Source organism: Rhinolophus hipposideros (genome assembly GCF_964194185.1).
Source record: "Rhinolophus hipposideros genome assembly, chromosome: X".
Taxonomy (NCBI): Eukaryota; Metazoa; Chordata; class Mammalia; order Chiroptera; family Rhinolophidae; genus Rhinolophus; species Rhinolophus hipposideros.
Genome location: NC_138046.1, coordinates 20,161,108 through 20,183,093, shown reverse-complemented (window position 1 = coordinate 20,183,093; position 21,986 = coordinate 20,161,108). Strand labels below are relative to the sequence as shown.

At 37.5% G+C, this 21,986-nt stretch overlaps 1 protein-coding gene across 1 annotated transcript in view; it reads left to right on the top strand.

Annotated features, from left to right (window-relative positions):
- LOC308495358 (transmembrane 9 superfamily member 2-like) overlaps nucleotides 1-21,986 on the top strand; it is a 124,823-nt gene that overhangs the window by 90,175 nt on the left and 12,662 nt on the right. Inside the window, exons 13-16 of the mRNA XM_081043406.1 lie at nucleotides 9,091-9,250; nucleotides 10,342-10,490; nucleotides 12,404-12,515; nucleotides 14,636-14,807. Coding sequence (XP_080899532.1) covers nucleotides 9,091-9,250; nucleotides 10,342-10,490; nucleotides 12,404-12,515; nucleotides 14,636-14,807 — 593 coding nt within the window. The remainder of the gene's footprint in view (nucleotides 1-9,090; nucleotides 9,251-10,341; nucleotides 10,491-12,403; nucleotides 12,516-14,635; nucleotides 14,808-21,986) is intronic.

Below are 21,986 nucleotides of genomic sequence, written 5' to 3'. Positions count from 1 at the left end.
GCTTCTCACACAATGGCGGAATTCCCTGGGAGATGGGCTTCTCCTCTGTTAATAGTTCGCCTGGGTCACAGGGCGCAGTGTCCTTGTGGGTATGCAGAGAGCTTTTGAAGTTTCAAAGCTCTTCCTGCATGAGATTTAGAGCCCGTATATTTCAGCAGCTCTGTTTACTCCTGCAGGGATCCGCCAAGATAGGTGGGGCCAGCGTGGGTGAGTTGTGAGAGGTGGCCCAGAGCAATGGCGGTGACCACCACCACAGCTGGTCCTGCTTCCACTGTTACCTCCCCTTTCCTGGAACTAGTTGGACTGCGAATCTGTGTCTGCGGTCCAGAGTTCTCAGAACAGCAAATATTCTGTTCTTTTGATCTGACAGTGCTACTGTTCTGTTTCTAGCACCGGGCCGGTGGGGGCTGGGTGAGCTTTGGGAGGGTAGAGAGGTGGCGGCTATTCTCAGTGCCTAAGGTTTACGTTATCTGCTTGGCAGTGAGGGCTTAAACCACCATTTTCAGCCTTCTTTCCTCAGTCTTTTCTCCGAGGTCTCTGCCATGAGGGTTGGGTTCAGCCGTGTTATATGCTGTCCCCTTGGCCCTGTAGGCCATAAATGGAGTCATAGCAGTCTGAGTTCTTCCCTCTCCCACAGCTGCAGTAGTTCCGGGATGTAGCAAGTTCGGAATACTGAGCTCGCTCTGTGTCCTGGGCCTGCTCAGCTCCATCTCCACACTTCTCCCTTCCTCCTCCCCCGCTTGCGTGATTCGCCTACCTTTGGGTGAATTCAGTAGTGGGCCTCTTTTTCTTGCCTTTCTGCTGTGCAAGGAATTCTTTGTAAAGTTATAGTTGTTCGATTAGTTGTAAATTCCAGGGGAGATTTTCAGAGGCTCACCTCACGCCGCCATTTTGATGCAGTGTTGTCCTTGAATTCTAAATGATAGCTTTGCTGCGTAGAGTATTCTTGGTTGTAGGTCCTGACTTTTCATCACATTGAATATTTTGTGCCAATCCCTTCTGGTCTGCAAAATTTCTATTGAGGAATCAGCTGACAATCTTATGGGAGTTCCCTTGTACGTCACTAACTGCTTTTCTCTTGCTGTTTTTGAGATTCTTTCCTTGTCTTTATCCTTTGGAATTTTAATTAGGATATGTCTTTGTGTGGGCCTGTTTGGGTTCATCTTGTTTGGAACTCTCTGTGCTTCCTGGACTTGTATGTCTATTTCCTTCACTAGGTTAGGAAATTGTTTAGTAATTATTTCTTCAAATAGGTTTTCAATCCCTTGCTTTCTGTCTTCTCCTCTTGGTACCCTTATGATGTGAATATTGTAATGCTTGATGTCCCAGAGGTCTCTTAAACTATCCTCATTTTTAAAAATTATTTTTTGCTGTTCCTATTGGGTGTTTTCTGCTATCTTGTCTTCCAAATCACTGATTTAATCCTCTGTTTCATTTAGTCTGCTGTTGATTCCTTCTATTGCATTCTTCATTTCAGTTATTATATTTTTCACTGCTGACGGTTCTTTTTTATCGTTTCTCTGTCTTATTTTATGCTTGCTATGTATTTTCTGAAGTTCTCACTAAGTTCCTTGAGCATCCTTATAACCCTTGTTTTGAACTCTGTCTCTGGTATATTGTTTGCCTCCATTTCATTTAGTTCTTTTTTTCTGGAGTATTCTCCTGTTCTTTCAGTTGGGAAGTATTTATGTTTTTCTTCATTTTGGCTGTCTCTCTGCATTTGTTTCTATGTATTAGGTTAATCTGCTACGTCCCCCAGTTTTGAACAGTGGCCTTGTGTAGTAGGTGCCCTGTGGGCCCCAGTGGCACAGTCTCCCTGGTCACCCGTGCTGGATGCTCCAGAAGTGTCCCTTGTGTGGTTAGTGTGTGCCCTCCTGTTATAGTTGAGCCTTGATTGCTATTGGCACATCAGTGGGTGCGATTGGCTATGGGATTGGCCATGTCCACAGCTTCCAGGCTGGGGTGCAGGGGGTTTACCCTGTTGAAATTGTCCCACAGGGCTCTGGTGCCTGTTGAGGCCACTCTTTGGGTGTGCTGCTTGTGGGGCTAATTGGGCAGTGCTCTGTTGTAGTCCAAAGTCAACCTCCAAGTATGTTGGTTCTGGGGACTCTTGCGAGGATCTCTGATGAAGGCCCAGGTCACCAACTGCCTGTGACCTGCCAGGGGCTATCTAGTAGGAGTTACAAAGCAATTCACAGTTGTTTGCTGCCTCTGCTAACACTGGAGGTATGTGTGAGAGGCCATGCTGTGAACTGAGGACGTCTGCCACCAGTACTGGGCCAGGGATGGCTCCTCAAAATGCCAGGACACCCCGAGGCCTGCTGCCATCTGTCAGCTCCCTTAAGGTTCAGCCACTGATAAAGCCGCATGCAGTATGCAAGTTGGATTAGAAGAGTCTCAGGGAGTCACGAGAGTGGGAAGAGTTGTGGTCACGAGATTAATGTAAATTCTTGTTTGGTGCCAGTGCTGAGCCTGGAGCTACTCAGCAAAAGTCTCACAGCACACCGAGGCCATTAGCTGCCCACCTGGGTCTGTTGGACTTTGATAGATTTCCAAGAAAGAGTGCAAAGCAGGTGGGGCTGGCTGCTCTTGGAGAAAGTATCTCTAGCATTGGGGGAGTTGGGTGGGGCAGGGTCCCAGTGAGTCAGCAGGCAGAGCTGCAGAACTTACCAGACCAATGAGATTCAGATATGGCCATGTGGTGGCAGGCTCAACACAGGAAAGATGGGGCCTGTCTGCCAGCTGAATGGGAAGAGGACCTCCTCATAGGAAAATGGCGACTGTCTTCCAGCCCTCAACTTGAAGCAACACAACTCAGTCTGCCCCTTGTATGTCTCTGACATCCTCTGAGTTACTGTCCCTTTTCTAGAGCCCCAGGTGAGTGCCTGGGAGTGAGAGAGTCTGTGTGCACATCCTGTAAGAGGATGCTTGGGTTTCCTGCCGCCTTCCGACCCACCCAGATGGTCAGAATTCACACTGTTTTCCACAGCCAGATATTGTGGGAGCTTATCTTCCCAACACCAGTACTCTGGGCTGGGGAGGCCAGTGTAGGGCTGGGAGTTCTTGCTCCTCTGGGGAGAACCTCCACGGCCGAGACACCCCTCATGATTGTCAACTGCCACACAGAGATTTGGGGTTAGCCAGTTCCACGTCTCTGCCCCTCTTACCAGTCCTGGCGTGGCTTCTTCTTTATATCCTTAGATATAAAACTTCTGTTCAGCCAGACTTCAGATGGTTCTCCAGGTTGATTTTCTAAAATTATTTGTAATTTTAATTTGTTCATAGAAGGAAGCAGGCACAGTGTTTATCTACTCTGCCATCTTTGATCTCCTCTCCTTAGATAATATTTATTAATCATGGGACTTTGGGCAAGTTATTTTACCTCTTCAATCTTAGATTTCCTCATCTGCAGTATGGAAATAATGGTAATATCTACCTGACATTGTTGCTATGAAGATTAAATGGGATAATGTAAAACATTTGCAATAGTGCCTAGTACATAATAAGTGCTCAATAAATGGTAACTGGTTATTAGCTACTATTTTATTCCCTTAGTATCATGTCTTTGTTCATGTTCTTCCATCTATTGTAATCCCTTCATTCCAATTTACCAATGCCAAATTTCTATTCATTCTTTAAGTCTCAGGCCAGTTCAAATTCCACTACTTTCATTCTGATATTGTACATTTTATTACTGTTATTATAACACTTATCACAGTTTTCCTTAGATTGCAGTTATTTGTGATATGTTTTATCTCTCATTATGCATTCTAAAATACAGAAGGGCGAGTCCTATGTCTTATTCTTTTTCTGTATTTTTCAGTGTATAACCCAGCACCTTATATGGATCATAAGTGCCTTAAATGGAATAAGTGTTCAGTAAATGTCTACTGTATGATTGAATCATGTGGCTAATTAAAAGATGCAAAACAGATTCAGTTTCCTAGCTCTGTTAGTAGAACTGAATACAATTTTCCAGCAATAAACCAGGCATGATACAAATGACATATTTCCCTCAAGTGGTTTAAGGGATCTCAGGTAGATGGGAGAGAGAATCAAAAGGTACTGGGATTCTTATTTCTTAGAATGTGGTAGGTTGAATGAGAATTTCAGTGCTTCACAGTATATAAATGGGCAGAGTAAAAATGGATTTAAATTTAGGTGGAGAAGCAATTGGACTAATGAACATGTTTGCTCCCTAAATGAAATTGAGGAAAGTAAAATTATTAAATGATGTACTTTTCCTTTATGTAACCCCAAAAGTGATAGGTAGCAAAGGGAAGAGTCAGCATACTTTGATGGGTATGTTTACCCGTTAGAAGAAAGTTGAATCCCAGCACTCAGTATTATTAATAGTTAAATGACTTTGGTTAAGTCCTATAGCCTTCCTGATTGTCCATTTCCTTTCCTGTAATGCCTGTGTCACAGAGTTGTTTATAGAAGTAAATGAGCTAATGGATTGTGAAATTGTTCTGTGAGCTATAAAGCATTTTTGGTCACTCTTTTTTTTCTGTGTTCCTACTTTGTATTTATCATCTGCTATAGCATTTCCCATGTTGTACTGTAATTTATTTGTTTGTCTCTGTCCTCCACTAGACTGAACTTTTTTTTAGAGCAAAGATTTTTGTTTTATTTATCTTTGAATGCCAGGGTGTTACACATAGGTACTCAATAAATGTTTGATGAATGTGTGAATAAATGTTCCAGGTTAGAGATGGACCCAAGTGACCTCTTAAGTTTCCTTTCAGTTCTGCTGTTTAAGATTCTATAAGAAGGTATAGAAATAATTAGATATTGACAAAGGAAGAAATATTTAGAATATAAAAACATGAAATTGAAGGACAGTTACAGAATTTTTAAACACATATTAACATTCTAGAGTGTACTTTCAAAAGGGAAATTGTTGAGATGGTTTAATTGAGTTTATGTGTAAGAAGGGAGGTTATGATTTGTCAAGTGAGAAGTAATTTTTCTGGCCATGGAATGATAACAGCTGAAAGGAATTTTTCAAAAGCTAGGAAATTTGGTAGAGGAATACTGTGGCTAAACAAATTCATTAGAGCAGAAAGGTATTAAAAACATTTAAAGAAGTATGGTTAAATCATGGAAACCAGACTCCCTCATTAAGAAGCCAGAAACAGATGAGACATAAGGTGGAAGTTTTGTTGTATTTGTTGTCATTTGAAAGGATTCAAAACTAAATTTCCAATAGGAGCAAAGTATGAATCTTCTAAAAGCAGGATAAACCTACTGACATAGGTTTTAGTAGACAGGAGAAATCATAAACACAAAGTGTAAAGGTAAAGTAGAAATAGAAAAATGAAAGAACAAATGACTGAAGTTGGTTTAGAAAGGACCAAATCTCTTCTCCTCCTTCTTCTTCTCCTCCTTCTTCACCTTCTCCTCCTCCTCCTCCTCTTCCTCTTCCTTCTCTTTCTTCTTTTTATTAGTTTCAGGTGTACAAAGTAATGTAATAGTTATAAGTTTACACTCCTCACAAAGTGATAGCACCCCTAATCTACTATCCCTCTGACATCATATATAGTTGTTACAATGCCATTGACTATCTTCACTATGCTGCACTCCACATCCCATGGATATATATATAATTATGGTTGACATTCAATATTATTCTACTTCAGTGTCAGATATATAGCATATTGGTCAGACATCTACACAGTCTATGAAGTCATCCCCTAATATGTCCAGTGCCCATCTGGCACCCTACATAACCTTTACAACATTATTGATTATATTTCCCATAGTATATTTCACATCCCTGTGACTATATTATGTCTACTAATTTGCACTTTCTTTTTTTATTAAAGTTTATTGTGGTAACAATGGTTAGTAAAGTTACATAGGTTTCAGGTGTACAATTCTGTAATACATCATCTATATATCACATTGTGTGTTCACCACCCAGAGTCAGTTCTCCTTCCATCACCATATATGTGGTCCCGTTTACCCGCATCTACCACCCCCCTCTCCTCTTACCCTCTGGTAACCACTAAACTATTGTCTGTGTCTATGAAGTTTTGTTTCTTTGTTTGTCTTCCATTGTTGTGTTCAGTTGTATATCCCACATATCAGTGAAATCATATGGTTCTTGACTTTTCCTGTCTGACTCATTTTGCTTAGCATAATAATCTCAAGATCCATCCATGTTGTCACAAATGGCAGTATTTCATCTTTCCTTATGGAAGAGTAGTATTCCATTGTGTGTGTGTGTGTGTGTGTGTGTGTGTGTGTGTGTGTGTGTGTATATATATATCACATCTTCTTTATCCAATCATCTATCGAAGGATACTTTGGTTGTTTCCATGTCTTGGGTACTGTAAATAAAGCTGCAGTGAACATCGGAGAACATATATGTTTACAGATAAATGTTTTCTGATTTTTGGGGGTTATATACCCAGGAGAGGGATTGCTGGGTCATGTGATAATTCTATTTTTAATTTTTTGAGGAACCTCTACACTGCCTTCCATAGTGGCTGCACCAATCTGCATTCCCACCAACAGTGTATAAGGGTTCCTTTTTCTCCACAGCCTCTCCAACACTTGTTATTATTTGTCTTGTTGATGATAGCCATTCTAACTGGTGTGAGGTTTTTATTTGCATTTCTCTGATGATGAGTGACATTGAGCATCTTTTCATATGTCTGTTGGCCATCTGTATGTGCTTTTAGAGAAATGTCTCTTCATGTCTTCTGCCCATTTTTAAATTAAGTTGTTTGTTTTTTTGGTTTTGAATTGTATGAGTTTTTAAAATATATTTTGGATATTAACCAAATCACTTCTAGTGAGAGATGTGGAAGGGTCAAAAACAATGATCCTAAATAAGAAATTGAAAAGAGATGGCAAATACGAAGGCAGTATTAGAATACTAGAGTTGGAGTGGACCTTGAGAGAACTTACTGTGTTTCCCTGAAAGTAAGACCTACCTCGAAAATAAGCCCCAGTTAAGATCGTCAGCCAGACGGCACATTTAGTACATTATGACGATGTTCCAGAAGAAGATGACATGACTGTATTTGAATAAATGTAGATTGTTGTACATGAAAAAAACGACATTCCCTGAAAATATGCCCGAATGCATCGTTTGGAGCAAATATTAATATAAGACCTGGTTTTATTTTTGGGGAAATATGGTACAACTAAAGAAATAACCAGAGATTTCCTAAATTGTAGACCTCCAAGCTGAACCTGATGCATCATGAAGTGGTTGTCACCACCTTCCCTCTATGTGGTCTTTAATAACATATCTGGGGGAGGAGAAGATATATGTGATTGGTGACCTGGGTTCTCACCATAGAGGCTTTATTAAAACATAGTGGAATGGAAAAAGCTTGCACTTGAAAACTCAGACACACTCGAGTAAGAATCCCAGCTCTGCCTCTTATCAGTTGTTGGAACTTGAGCAATTACTTAATATCTCTAAAAGACATTAAGAAACAACTCTGTCTATTCAGGTAACTCCTATTTTTCATATGCCTATGTCGGTCATCTAATTTTCCTTTTTTTGTCTTATTACCCATTTTTTTCTTTTTTTTAAATGCTGCTTTCTAAGACATTTCATCAGCTTTATCTTCCAACCTTTTTATTAAGGTTTTAATTCCTCTTATCATATATTTAATTATAAAGAGCTCTTTTATTTTCTCAATAGGTCTTAAAATTTTCTCTTCTTCTCTCATGGTTGCAATGTCTCCTCTAATCTCTCTGGGAATGCCAATCATCTATTTTCTTTTTAAAAGTTTTCTTTTGAGTTTCAGGGATCTTCTCTAAGAGACTCAACCTCCAGTGTTCTGCTGGGGTTGGGAAGGAAAGTGATTTGGTTCTGCAGAGTGGGGGGAGGAAATCTGTAAGTCTATCAGTATCTTAGGCTGACTTTCAACCACTCCTCCTGGTTTTAGAAAGTCCTTACCCACTTCTTACAGAGGTACCTGGCACTACAAATTCTTGAGTCTTTTTTGGAGTTCTGTGGTATAGATTAAGTTGCCCCTCAGCTTTCCCTTCTGACAACTTGGGATACAGGTTTCCTAGTTCTACTAACTCAGTTACTATTTGTCCATCTTCTATCTGGTTTACAAAATTTGTTACTAATGTCTTCTCTCCTGTATCCTCCATCCTGTGTATTTATGCCCTTTTAAAATTCCTTTATTATAATTGTATCAGAGTTTTGATGAGGGAGCAGAGTTAAATGTGTGAGTTCAATCTGCCATCTTTAACTAAGTCTCTTACTTCTCCATGTCTTTTTTGTCCATCCTTTACATTTTACCCATCACCACATTATACAGATTCTTACCACTTTCTATATCTGGTCTCCACATCTCTAGCATGTCTCTAGTCATTTGTAATTTAGTAGATTTATATTCCTGAAAAACTGCTCTGTGTACCTCACAGCTTTGAGTATAAAAAGCCTTCAGTTTTTCTTGATGCTGACAGGATAAAGTCTACCTTCCTTAACATGACATTCAAAGCCTTCCATGGTCTAGTCTCTACCCACCTTTTCAACTTCATCTTTTAGGTTTTCAGAAACACATCTATACCAATATCCATACTCACCTGTAGCTTTGATCAAACTTATCTGGAACAAATAGGGGCATGATAGCTGGGCTTACCTGGTGATTTATCCAGTACACTTAACAGTTGATGTATTGATTTTGCATGACTAATTTAAAACTCTCAGTTTTAAGTGAATACTTTTCTGACCTGAGGCTTCTTAGAACCCCTTTCAGACTAGGATTCTGAAATCTGTTTTCAATACATGCATTTTCTTAATTGCATTCAGTATATTGCATATTGTTTTTCCATGATATATTACTCTACACCTTATTTATTTTCTGCTAGACTCTGGAGGTGCAAAGATGAGTAGGAGGTGGAAATTATGTGTTATAATACGCTGCTATCTTATATGGTATCTAGTTTAACCCCCAGCTCAATGACTGGTTTACACAGTGTGATTTAATATTCTTCTAGGGTTTAACTTTGTAATTTATTATATCTTTCCCACTAAAAGAATTTTCTGACATTTACATCAAGAACATTTATAATGTTTTCCTGAAAGCATATTGACTTTTTTCCTCCTAGTATCGTCTTCGCTGACTTCTTTATTATGAATCTAATTCTTTGGGTGGAAGGATCATCGGCTGCCATGTCCTTCGGTACTCTGATAGGTATCCTCGCAATGTGGTTTGGAATTTCAGTTCCACTGACATATTTTGGTGCATACTTTGGAAGCAAGAAGAAGGTAAACTTTTTAAATACTGCTTTTGACCATTGAGTGATGTATGAAATAATACCTCAATGCAAATGCACCGTTGGAGAAAACTATGAAGAATAATCATTTTGGGGGAAAAATGTTTTTGAAAATTTAAATGAAAGACAGTAACACTTTAGAAGACATTACTTAATGTCTTTTCACTTTATAGGTTGTTTATATTTCCCTCTATTTCTGATGGACAAAATTAAAAGGACATATTACGGGAAGGCTGACTTTAACAGTCAGAAAAGTAATAGAATTATACAATGGGGAAAGAAAGCCAAGATATCCTAAGTAATGGGGCTGTTCAGTTTACAGATTTGAAGTTAGCTTAATCAATGTATAGGGAAAAAGAGTGGGATACCAAAAAGGCTAAATGAGTCCACACTGCAAAAGGATGGTATAAAGATATAGCATGAATTTGTAGGGGAGAAATCAGACAAGACAAAACAGGAAGGGGAGTTCCACAGAGAGCAGAAAACAGGAAAATTAGTAAAAAATCTCTTGATAAATTTTAAGGAAGAACTTTTGACATATTATTTTATATTGGAATAGTCATTAGTAAATCTTGTTCAATTTCTTCCTTGAAATTTATAGGAAAGGACAAACATCCTTATTATTTAGCTACGTGCTATCTAGTATGGTGGCTGCTAACCACATGTGGCTTTTGAGTGGTTGAAATACAGCTAGTCCAAATTGAGATGTGCTGTAAGTGTAAAATACACACTGGTTTTCAAACATTTAGAGCAACGACAAGAATATAAAACATCTCATCAATAATTTTTATATTGCTTAAACGTTTAAATGACACTATTGGGCATATTAGATACAATAAAATAAATTAATTTCACCTGTTTCTTTTTACTTCTTGAAATGTGGGTACTAACAGATTTAAAACTGCGCATGTGGCTGGCATTATATTTCTTTGTGCAGCATTGGTCTAGCCTCTGTCCTCATGACTGCACTTGGAAATGTTTCATGTTCTGCTCAGATTCAAGATTCTCTATTGTGACTGTATCTGTATAAATTTATTTGGATTTCATGTCATTCTGATTTTCACTTGATTTATTTTCGAGCAGTTTAGGTATCCAGTTCATACAAACCAGATTCCCCGTGTGATTCCTCAACAAACTTTCTTTACAAAACCACTTTTTGGCATGATAATCGGTGGCATTTTACCTTTTGGCTGTATTTTTATTCAACTTTTTTTTATTCTAAACAGTATTTGGTGAGTATTGTATCTTCATAATCTCAAAAATCGTAATTGTTAATAAATTAATATTCCTATATTTCAAGGTGGTTAAATTCTGGTATGGCAAATCTTCATTTGCCCTGCTTTATCCAGGAAATAGCAATCTGACCTGGGAGAATTTCCTAGGGAACTAAGACTTAACTCACAAAAATTTAAAGCCAATTTTTGATAGAAATTTCTATTTAATTAATAAACTTTTCAAAGCCTTTCCAGGTGGTTTAGAAAAGTTGGTCTCAAACTGTACTTGTCTGAACCTTTGTGGAGGATGGGGTGGGGGTGTCCCTTGGAGGGAGGTGCCTAAAGATGGGAAGGGGAAGCTCTGATTTGTATCAGTTTTTCGTACTGGCCTTCCATGTGAGATTTCAGGTAGAGTTCCTCTGCTAAAAATAATCTGGAGACCACTGACTTTGGGTCTTCATCTGTATTGAGCTGTAAGTAATATTTTTCTGTCTTCCTTTCTGTCAACTGTTAGTTCTGGTGTCAGGATCCCTAATCCTTATAGCTTTCCTCTTTTCATTTGCTACTTTTAATCTGTTGTGATTTAAGAATTCTAATAACCAAGATAGTTAGAAAGCATGTAAAGAACCAGTGCTCTCTGATTAAAGTTCAACAGCTTGTGTGTCTGAGTTTTTGACAGCTATTTCAGTTGTTCCAAGTCCCTTTCTACTTTTTTTTTTGCCCCTAAGTACTTTATTTTATTTTTAATTTTGTTTTATTTTCTTACTTTCTGATTCTTGACTGCATTCTGGTTTTAGGAGCTGGCTGAGTGGGGTGTTATTGTGGAGGGATTTTTGGCAATGGTGCAAAGCACCATAAAATAAAATTCAGCAGCCAACCGTGTGTGTTTATGACAACACTTTTGTCCCAAATGAATCTTTCAGACAAAACTTATAAGTCCTCAGAAATCAGGCTTAATCATACACGTTAATTGCTCACCTTTTAAACAGCATTATGCCAAATTTGTTTCAAAGATAAGCAATAAAATCTGTTACCTCGTCGGCAACTAAATATTCAACATGCTGCAAAATGGATTGTAATAACCTTATTTTCCAGATGTTTTTAGTGGAAAAGTAACTTTTAGTGAATTTTGAAAGGTTTGTTAGACAAATTAATTTTTGTTTTAATGAGAAACTGTGCTTTTGTGTACAACTTTGTATACATTTATTACCTATAGAAATGATTATCCCCAATCCCCATCCTTTGTCCTTATACCCAGGTATATATTTTACATGAGATTTTCAAATGGGTATTGATTGCTTCACGAGTTTCTTATCTTCAGAAAGCTTTTAAAAAGTTATATTGCTCATCCCAATATAGTCAGCTCAGCTCTATAATAATGAAAGAAATTACTCCATTCCTTCAAAGTTGGATCTAAATGTAATCCACACACAGATTTTTGAAAAGATGCATGTTTGAAAGTGTATTTGATAGAATTGTGTGTGCTGTGCTTTAAAGACCTATTTGGGGAGACTGCCTGTTAACAGACCTTCAAAGTCAAAGCGGCATTTGAGTCTCTGGTTTTCTGTTGTATAATGTAGTCAGTGGTATTTATGGCATTTACAGCCTTCCATTTCTAAAGAGAAAGCATGTTTTAAAATGTGTATCAAGAAAATTATAGAGATATTGGTGGGTCTTAAATGAAAACTAAATTATATGAGCAAAGAAATATGGGTAAGTAGCAACACTGATTCTAACTAGAGAAGATATGGCCAAACTCTGAAGCTACTTAGGTAAAGAAATATATTTTTTGATACCAGATGGATAGATGAAGGTTTGGAATAAAGAGTTAAGGGTTAGTAGAGAAGTGTGTGGATTTTGTGTAGATTTGGATTGATCTTTCAGTATTATTAAGTTCAAGTTTATTTTAAAGCTATCATTTTTATTTTCAGGTCTCATCAGATATACTTCATGTTTGGCTTCCTTTTCTTAGTCTTTATAATTCTCCTGATTACCTGTTCAGAAGCTACAGTTTTGCTGTGTTATTTTCATTTATGTGCTGAGGTAAAGACATGAGAAACTAATGCATCTAAGTTTTCTAAACTTGCATTATTGGAATTAGAAGTCTGTGTTGAGAAATGATATAAATGTTAACTGCATGGTTTCTACAAATTGAGATCAGTTTTATATTGTGCTTTCTTAATGACATTTTGATTTTGATGCAGCTATCAAATTAATGCTACTTTGATGGAAAATTTAAACAGAAAGTAATTTCTTTCTGGCTAGTTACTTTAATTGCCACATAATTCTCAGTTAACATAGAAATATAGGGAACTGATTTAATATTTAGACATAAAAGATCTGATTCAATGGTGTTTTCTTTTTAACAATTAAGTTTTTTTGTAGCTTATGTCAGTATTGTTTTCTGTGTTTGAGATGGCTGCTAAAGGCAGTTACTCTTACTTTAATTTCATTGCCTTTTGGTTACCATGGGCATAAATAGTTCTTTTTACCCCACTCCACCTCCATGTTTTTTTCTGACGTTGTTTCTAGATAACTAAGGTGGGAGTGAACATTGATTTTTAAAAATTCTTCTAAATCACTCTTATTTTAATAGTTAAAAGTGACTCTCTAAAGGTGACAATACAGGGGTTAGGGAATGATTATTATATACACGATGCCTTAGAGCATTTTCTTCAAGTTATAGGTATAAAGGTAAAAAATTAGAATTAAGTATATATTATACTTAGTTACTCAGTAATTCTATGGTACATTTTCTCAGAGAACGTCTGCAACAATCTTTAATGAGATATTGTAATAGGCATTAATGCATATATTTTTATTTTTTAAATAATATTTTTGGGTCCCCCAAGACTACCCACATGTTTGGTGATTCACTAGAAGGACTCATGAGACTCAACATATAGATGTATTCATAGCTTGGGTTTATTACAGCAAAAGGAAACACAACAGGATTGACAAGGAAAAAACACACAGGTGGAACCTGGAGAAATCCATGCGCAGTCTTCCTATGCTTTCTCTTTCCCATGAGTGGACACACTAAGTGTGATCCTTTCTCCAGCATTAAAAATTACAGCAAAACCGGGCAGCCGAATGGCTTAGCTGGTTAGAGTGCGAGCTCTTAACAACAAGGTTGCTGGTTCAATTCCCACATGGGATGGTGGGCTGTGCCCCCTGCAACTAAAGATTGAAAATGGAGACTGGACTTGGAGCTGAGCTGCATTCTCCACAACTAGATTGAAGGACAATGACTTGACTTGGAGCTGATGAGCCCTGGAAAAAAACACTGTTCCCCAATAAAAACATTTTTTTTAAAAATACAGTAATATAGAAGCCCATTAGAGATTCAACATCCACGTTTTTTACTGGGGGCTAATCACATAGGCAGCCTCTGCCTAGCAAATACAAAATTCCAGACTCCCAAAAAGAAAACAAATGTTCTCCATAAATCACATTGGTTTTACAGTGAAGGTATAGAAAACCAGTCTTATCAATCAAGGAATGATTAAATTTCAAATTTCCAGATGTAAGCCAAGGGTCAACCTTGAAGCAGGCCCTTCTAAGGACCAGCCTCAGACCTGCTATATTAATTCTTTTCTGCACTGCCTATCCTTTTGGCCCCTGACCACAGTGCCTTTGCAGTAAAACTATTATCCACAGGAGTCCACGGGGCACGATGAGACTAACCTGCATATTTTCCTCAGTCATGCCCCCATGGGTTCTGAATTTAGCTGGTTAAAACAAAGCCCATTAACCATAAAGGTCTATCTTAAGTTTCTATACTAACCTTTATTACCTTGCCTGAGGCATCAATTCAGGTCCAGCACAACTCTGGCCAGTAAATTGAAACTGACGTGGAAACTTCCAGGTTTGAAGCAGTGTCATGATAGAGGGGATGCACACATTGGAAGTATAGTCCCCAAGGACACACATGGTCCTCCTAGAAAAAAAGAGTTTATAATTGTTAGGGTACCCCAAGTGGAACATAGATTAGTCAGACATTATATATTATATTCAGTTTCTTATAAAATTTCCTCCTTTATTTCTTTTAATCCATAATCTTAAAGAGCTCCTTTATATTGTTTGTTATTACAATAATTGATAACCCATGTATAGTTAGAATTTCATCTAAAAAGTTGTTTTTTCTACTTTTTTTTTTGCAGGATTATCATTGGTGGTGGAGAGCCTTTTTCACTAGCAGTTTTACAGCTGTTTATCTTTTTATGTATGCAGTTTATTACTTCTTTACCAAACTTCAAATCACAGGCATTGCAAGCACCATTTTGTACTTTGGGTACACGATGATCATGGTCTTGATTTTCTTCCTTTTTACAGGTAATCACAGAATTACTTTGTGTATTTCAGATTCTCTAAAGCGACTTGGAGATAGCCATGATGTAATAAGCATCAATTAACAATTAATGGAAAGACTAGGGAACAAAGTCATCATGTTCATTTTTATGCTTTGGGGATAAAAGATTGCAAAGCCTAGGGAAATGGTGAGGGGACCTTATGTACTTAGCTGCAAGACTGTCCCTTGTGAATGTTTTTAAACAGTAGCGTTGTGTTCCAAAGCACAGAAAGGGTTATGTGTAATCACTTTTGAATAGCTTCCAAGCATAAAAATTAACTGACTTGAATAACTTTTGAATTAGTAAAATTAGATAAAGTAAATGTGTGGTCGTATAATCAATTATATGTGAGGAACAAAATGTACAATTGTCAGGATTACTCATGTGGAGCTGTTACTTGGGTTCAGCTGTGATGGAAACTTTAGATTGATGCTTAAAGCAGGTGAAAAAAATGACGGGGATTATAAAATGATCAAGTTGGAGAAATAACGAAGTTGGAAAGCTTTAAGTTCTTTTCAACACAAGTGAAGCAACATTCCATCTTTACTTGCCTCACTTTTAAGATCTGGTTTAACCTCAAGACATCATTCATGTAGTTCAGTTTGGAAAATTTCAAGTATAATACTATTTCTGATTTTTAACTCTCAGATTCAACAAGTATGTAAATATTAATAATGGGAGCTTGTCAGAAATCAAAACCTTAAGACAAATATAAACATTATCTGAGAAACTGGGCGTCTTGCTGGTGCCTTCTTGTTGATATAGTATTACCTGTGTACCACTGGTCCCAACTCCTAAATACAGAGAGGATCATGCAGGCCTCCTCTCATCTCCTAGCCACCAGAAGTTCTACTTAAAACTGAAGATCTGAGAGTGTCTCGCCATTCTAGTCTAACCAGGCTCCTCGTGTTTGTTGTTTAGTCTTTTTAAAAAACTTTTTATTGAAATATGCATGCAGAACAGTGCACACATATCATAAGTGTACAGCTCGGTGCATTATCACAAAGTGACCATACTTTTTAAACTAACACCCGCATCAATAAACAGTACATAATAAACACGCCTGAAGCCACTGTTGGGCCTCTATCTACTCACCTTTCCCAAAGGCAACAACTATTTTTACTTTTATTTTTAATTAAACTTTACTGGAGTGACAATTGTTAGTAAAGTTACATAGATTTCAGGTGTAAAATTCTGTAATGCATGATGTATATATCACATTGTGTGTTCACCACCCAGAGTCAATCCTGACTTTTAACAGCATAGATTAATTTGTCCTGTTTTTGAATTGTGTGTAAATGGAATCACACAGCATGCACTCTTTTATGTCTGGCTTCTTTTGTATCTGGTATCTTTCCCTTGATATTGTTTGTGGGATTCACCCATATCACTGTGTGTAGACATCATCTATACCCCGCATATCTTTTGTTTTGGATTTCTCCCACAGGGAGTTACTGGCTTTTGTATTTGTGTAATGTGGAGTTGGATATATTGAGCACAGTAATTTCAGGCTTGTTTTCTTCATTACCTAACACTTTGACTCAGGTTGTTTTTTTTCTGGCAGTCTCATATTACAGCAGCTTCTTCCAAAAGTTAGATGTAATCCTCAATGGTCACACTGCCGACAAAAATCTTTTCCCAGTGGTTGGCTCCACCAGTGCATTGCTTCCGTCACCACACTACAATGAATACCAGCTCTCAAACGTTCACAGTGATCTTGCCAAATCTAATGTCCTCTCCCTGCTCTTCACCTTCCTTGACTTCTTTGTTTAACACTACTCAACAGCTATTCTCTGAAATTCTCTCAACATGATTTGCTTTATTCCCCTTGTACCGTTCTGTGCCTTCTTATGTTTTCCTTCCCCTTCCTGTCTAGCATTTATCCAAGGTTCCGTATTCTGCATTTCAGTACTTTCTTTCTACACTCTCCCCTTTAGAGTTCATTCAATCACATGGCTTCACTTATCTCCTCAATGCTGACAGCTCCCAAATCTGTATCTCTAGCCATAATCTCTGTCCACTTATATTCTGAACATTTGCATGTCTCATTGGTATTGCCAACTCAACATGCCCCCAAAAGTGAATTTAGTACTTCCTTTTCCCCAAACTGACTCATCTTAATTTCTTTCTCACTTTGACCATCGTCATCTCTAATCTCTGATCTCCTTGGCTTATTTTGTAGGAATTCTTAACACACCCTTTCCATGCTTGAAGCTAACTAATCACAACTTTCCTATTTATTCTTCTTCAGAAGCTCCATTCTGTCCATTTATTTCTTTCAGTCTTAGTCCAGGACTTTATTCTTTTATTCCTGGATTGCTCCAACTGCCTCCTATTTGGTTTGCTGGATTCTAGTCTCATCTTTTTTAACCCACTCTACACACTCTCTGCTGCCAGGTGAACTACTTTCATTTTTTCCTTTATAATAATGCAATTCAGTTCAAGATTAATTTTAACATGTCAACACATATTATAGAATGGTTCGAGGCACTATGCTAGGTGATGGAAACACAGTGGTGAAGAAGACAGATCAGGTCTCCTGTTTTTAAAAAAAGTTTTTTTGGGAAGAATATTCAGGAAAAGTGTGTTTTTCCAGGACCCATCAGTTCCAAGTCAAGTTGTTGTTTTCAATCTAGTTGTGGAGGGCGTAGCTCACTGGCCCATGTGGGAATAGAGCCGGCGACCTTGGTGTTATGAGCACTGCACTCTAACCAACTGAGCCAACCGGTCACCCCCAGGTCCTCTGTTTTTGTGAACCTTACATTTTAATGGAAGGGAGACAAGAAATTATGGGTTTGATGAGCTTTGTGAAAGAAATGATATTGAAGAAGAGGTGGATGGTCAAGTGTTCCAAGTAGAAGGGGCAGCGTGTTCAAAAGTCCTGAGGTGGGAAGGAGTTTGACATCTTCAAAGAACACAGAGAAGTCCAGGATGGCCAGAGAGGGAGGGTGGCTCTAAGAGGCAATAGTGATGTTAGAGAGGTAAGGAACAGTCCGATCTTACAAGGGTCTTATAAACTGTATTAAGGAATTTAGTTTTTATTGTAGGAGCGATGGGAAGTTGAGGGGGTTTAAACAGGGGGCTAATGTAATAATATCATTCTTCTCATTAGAAAACTTTAATAGTACCATACTTTCTTCTCTATCAAGGTCTAAACTTACCTTGGTGTTTGGTCTCCTGTTCCACCTACTCAATGTATTTTCTAAACCTTTCTAAGCTGAACCCACTCACCAATCCAGGCATATCTGTTCCCAACTTTTTGAGCATGTCTCCCCAACTAGATTAAAATCTCCTTGAGAGGGCTGGCCTGATGGCTCAAGCGGTTGGAGCTCTGTGCTCCTAACACTGAAGGCTGCCGGTTCGATTCCCCCATGGGCCAGTGCCAGTTGGCTCAGTTGGTTGGAGTGTGGGCTCTCAACCACAAGGTTGCTGGTTTGACTCCCGCAGGGATGGTGGGCTGCACCCCCTGCAACTAACAATGGCAACTGGACCTGGAGCTGAGCTGTGCCCTCCACGACTAAGATTGAAAGGACAACAACTTGACTTAGAAAAATGTTCTGGAAGTACACACTGTTCCCCAATAAAGTCCTGTTCCCCTTCCCCAATAAAATCTTAAAAAAACAAATCTCCTTGAGAACAGGGACTATGTCTTGTGCCTATTTTGTATTCTTCATAGTGCTAAGCACATGGTTCTTCTTGAATTGCATGGAATCTGAAAGAGAGGAGATACCAATATGGTATAATGTTTCCATATCTATTTTATAATTAAATTGTGGGTATGAGAAACCTCCAAATTAAATTCTGGTTATTGTCATATCAGGAAAAAAAATTAGTAAAGTTATGAAGTGTGTTTCTGACATCTGTCTTCTAGAACTGTTCTTTAAGCAGCCCTGTCGGTTTACAGACTCTTAAATAGCGTCTCTTTAAATTTTGTCATTATGTTTTGAGGTTCATAACAAAAAGCAAGCCTTATTGTTTATGTTCGTGTTGTTTCACTTTTGAGGAAGACATCCTTAATTAAATAAGTAGTCTTGGGAATATGGAGGTACATATCTAACTATTAATTGCTGATTAGTAGTTATTAATAGCTGATTACTCTTTCTTGCTGTAGACAAATGTTTCTGAGAGGGATTTTAAAAAATTATAACTTTAAAATTAGCAATATCCACTCATGTAAAAAATGCTGAGGCATTTCACACTTATTTGGAATGATTATGCATTCATTCAAAGCTCTGCCTTGTTGCCATATTCCTCTTTGGTACTTGAATTCATCCATAGCATCACAGTGAAAGTATAGGACTTCATAGCTGTGAATATTGAATATTGACATTTAATATTTAATTTTAATTCACAGCTGTGAATTTTGAGTATTCACATTTAATACTTAATATTGCATATTGTGACTGTAGGAAGATACTTTATTAACATACTAAGTGTATTTCCATGTTGCTACATATCCTTTATATTTATTAATTTTATGGCTGCTTAATGCATTGAGCAGATTACTTTTCTTAACTGTTTTTTCACTATCAAACTTGCTTTTTTCCCTATTTTCGATTGTTTCCTTAAGATAATCTGTGAAATAGAGTAACAGGGTCAAAGAACATGAATATTTTTATGGTTCTTTATGCTTTTCTGCCATCAGCAGAGTGTATCAGTTTCCCTATAGCCTTAGCTGGTATAGAGTGTTATTTAAAAAAAAGCCAACCCAAAGTGGTTTTCTTTTTTGTTAACACAGTATGTCTAAAATGGCACCCCATTGTTTTCTTCCTCTCGTTTTTTAAGCGAAAGGAAGTGATGTGCATTGTGGTTGGTGTTCCTCCACCCAATTTTCTGTTGGTAGAACCCTTACAGATGTGTAAACTACATATTGAAATAGGACTGAAAGCACAGGGAGAGAAAGGATAAGCCACCATATACCAACAATGTCATTAAAAGGTACCAGGAGAGAAACCTTGTAGTGTATGGACAAAGATAAGTCAATTTCAGTTAAGGTTTGGTGACTTACCCAAAATTCTAATTAGTTTTAATATAACTAGCTTCACATCTGATTAAACTAGTTAAAAAAGAAACGAAGTCTGTGCATGGCCAAGTAGACCATGCTCTCTTCTAACTTGATGGCTTTACTCATATCTCTAATGGAAGCTCATGGATGGCACACTTATGGATGCTTGATGTTGATTGGAAGATAGTGATTCTTTATTTTTTTGTTTAATTTATTGGGGTGACAATTGTTAGTGAAATTACATAGATTTCAGGTGTACAATTCTGTATTACATCATCTATATATGCCATTGTGTGTTCACCACCCAGAGTCAGTTCTCCTTCCATCACCATATATTTGATCCCCCTTACCCTCATCTCCCTGCCCCCACCCCCCTTACCCTCTGGTAACCACTAAACTATTGTCTGTGTCTATGAGTTTTTGTTTCTCATTTGCTTGTCTTGTTCTTTTGTTGTTTTTGGTTTATATACCACGTATCAGTGAAATTATAGGACTCTCTGCTTTTTCTGTCTGACTTATTTCGCTTAGCATTATACTCTCAAGATCCATCCATGTTGTAACAAATGTTCCTATATCATCTTTCCTTAACGCCGAATAGTATTCCATTGTGTATATATACCACAACTTCTTTATCCATTCATCTATCGAAGGACATTTTGGTTGTTTCCATGTCTCCCATTCAGTGGGTTGCCTCTTTATTTTGTCGATGCTTTCTTTTGCTGTGCAGAAACTTTTAAGTTTCATATAGTCCCATTTGTTTATTTTAGCTTTTACTTCCATTGCCTTTGGAGTCAAATTCATAAAATGCTCTTTGAACCCAAGGTCCATAAGTTTAGTACCTATGTTTTCTTCTATGCTGTTTATTGTGTCAGGTCTTATGCTTAAGTCTTTGATCCATTTTGAATTAATTTTGGTGCATGGTGACAGATAGCAGTCTAGTTTCATTCTTTTGCACGTGGCTATCCAATTCTGCCAGCATCATTTATTGAAGAGGCTGTCTTTCCTCCATTGTATGTTTTTAGCTTCTTTGTCAAAAATTGTATGTCCATATATATGTGGTTTTATTTCTGGGTTCTCAATTCTATTCCATTGGTTTATGCGTCTGTTTTTCTGCCAATACCATGCTGTTTTGATTATTGTAGCCCTGTAGTACAAGCTAAAGTCAGGGAGTGCAATACCTCCAGCATTGTTCTATTTTCTTAAGATTGCTTTGGCTATTCGGGGTCTTTTGTGGTTCCACAGAAATCTGATGATTTTTTTGTTCTATTTCTTTAAAAAATGCCATTGGGATTTTGATGGGGATTGCATTAAATCTGTATATTGCTTTGGGTAATATGGCCATTTTAACTATGTTGATTGTTCCAATCCATGAGCATGGAATATCTTTGCATTTCTTTGTGTCTTGTTCAATTACTTTCAAAAATGTCTTATAGTTTTCAGCATATAGGTCCTTCACATCCTTGGTTGAGTTTATTCCTAGGTATTTTATTCTTTTTGCTGCAATTACAAAGGTAATTGGTTTTTGTATTTCTGAGATTTCATTGTTAGTATATAAAAATCCAATGGACTTTTGTACGTTGACTTTGTAGCCAGCAACTTTACTGTATTCGTTGATTGTTTCTAACAGCTTTTTGGTGGAGTCTTTAGGGTTTTCTATATATAGCGTCATGTCATCTGCAAAGAGTTATAATTTAACTTCTTCATTCCCAATTTGGATGCCTTTTATTTCTTTCTCTTGCCTGATTGCTCTGGTAAGGACTTCCAACACTATGTTGAAAAGCAGAGGTTATAAAGGACAGCCCTATTGTGTTCCTGAATGTAGAGCAAAGGGCTTCAGTTTTTCAGCATTGATTATGAGATTACCTGAGGGCTTGTCATAGATTGCCCTTATTATGTTAAGGTATTTTCCTTCTATACCTATTTATTAAGTGTTTTAATCATAAATGGATGTTGTTTCTTGTTAAATGCTTTTTCTGCATCAATTGATATAATCATATGATTTTTGTACTTTATTTTGTTTATGTGATGTGTCACATTGATAGATTTGCGGTGTTGAACCATCCTTGTGCCGCGGGGATAAACCCCACTTGGTTGTGATGAATAATCTTTTTAATGCATTGTTGAATTCTATTTGCTGGAATTTTGTTTAGGATTTAT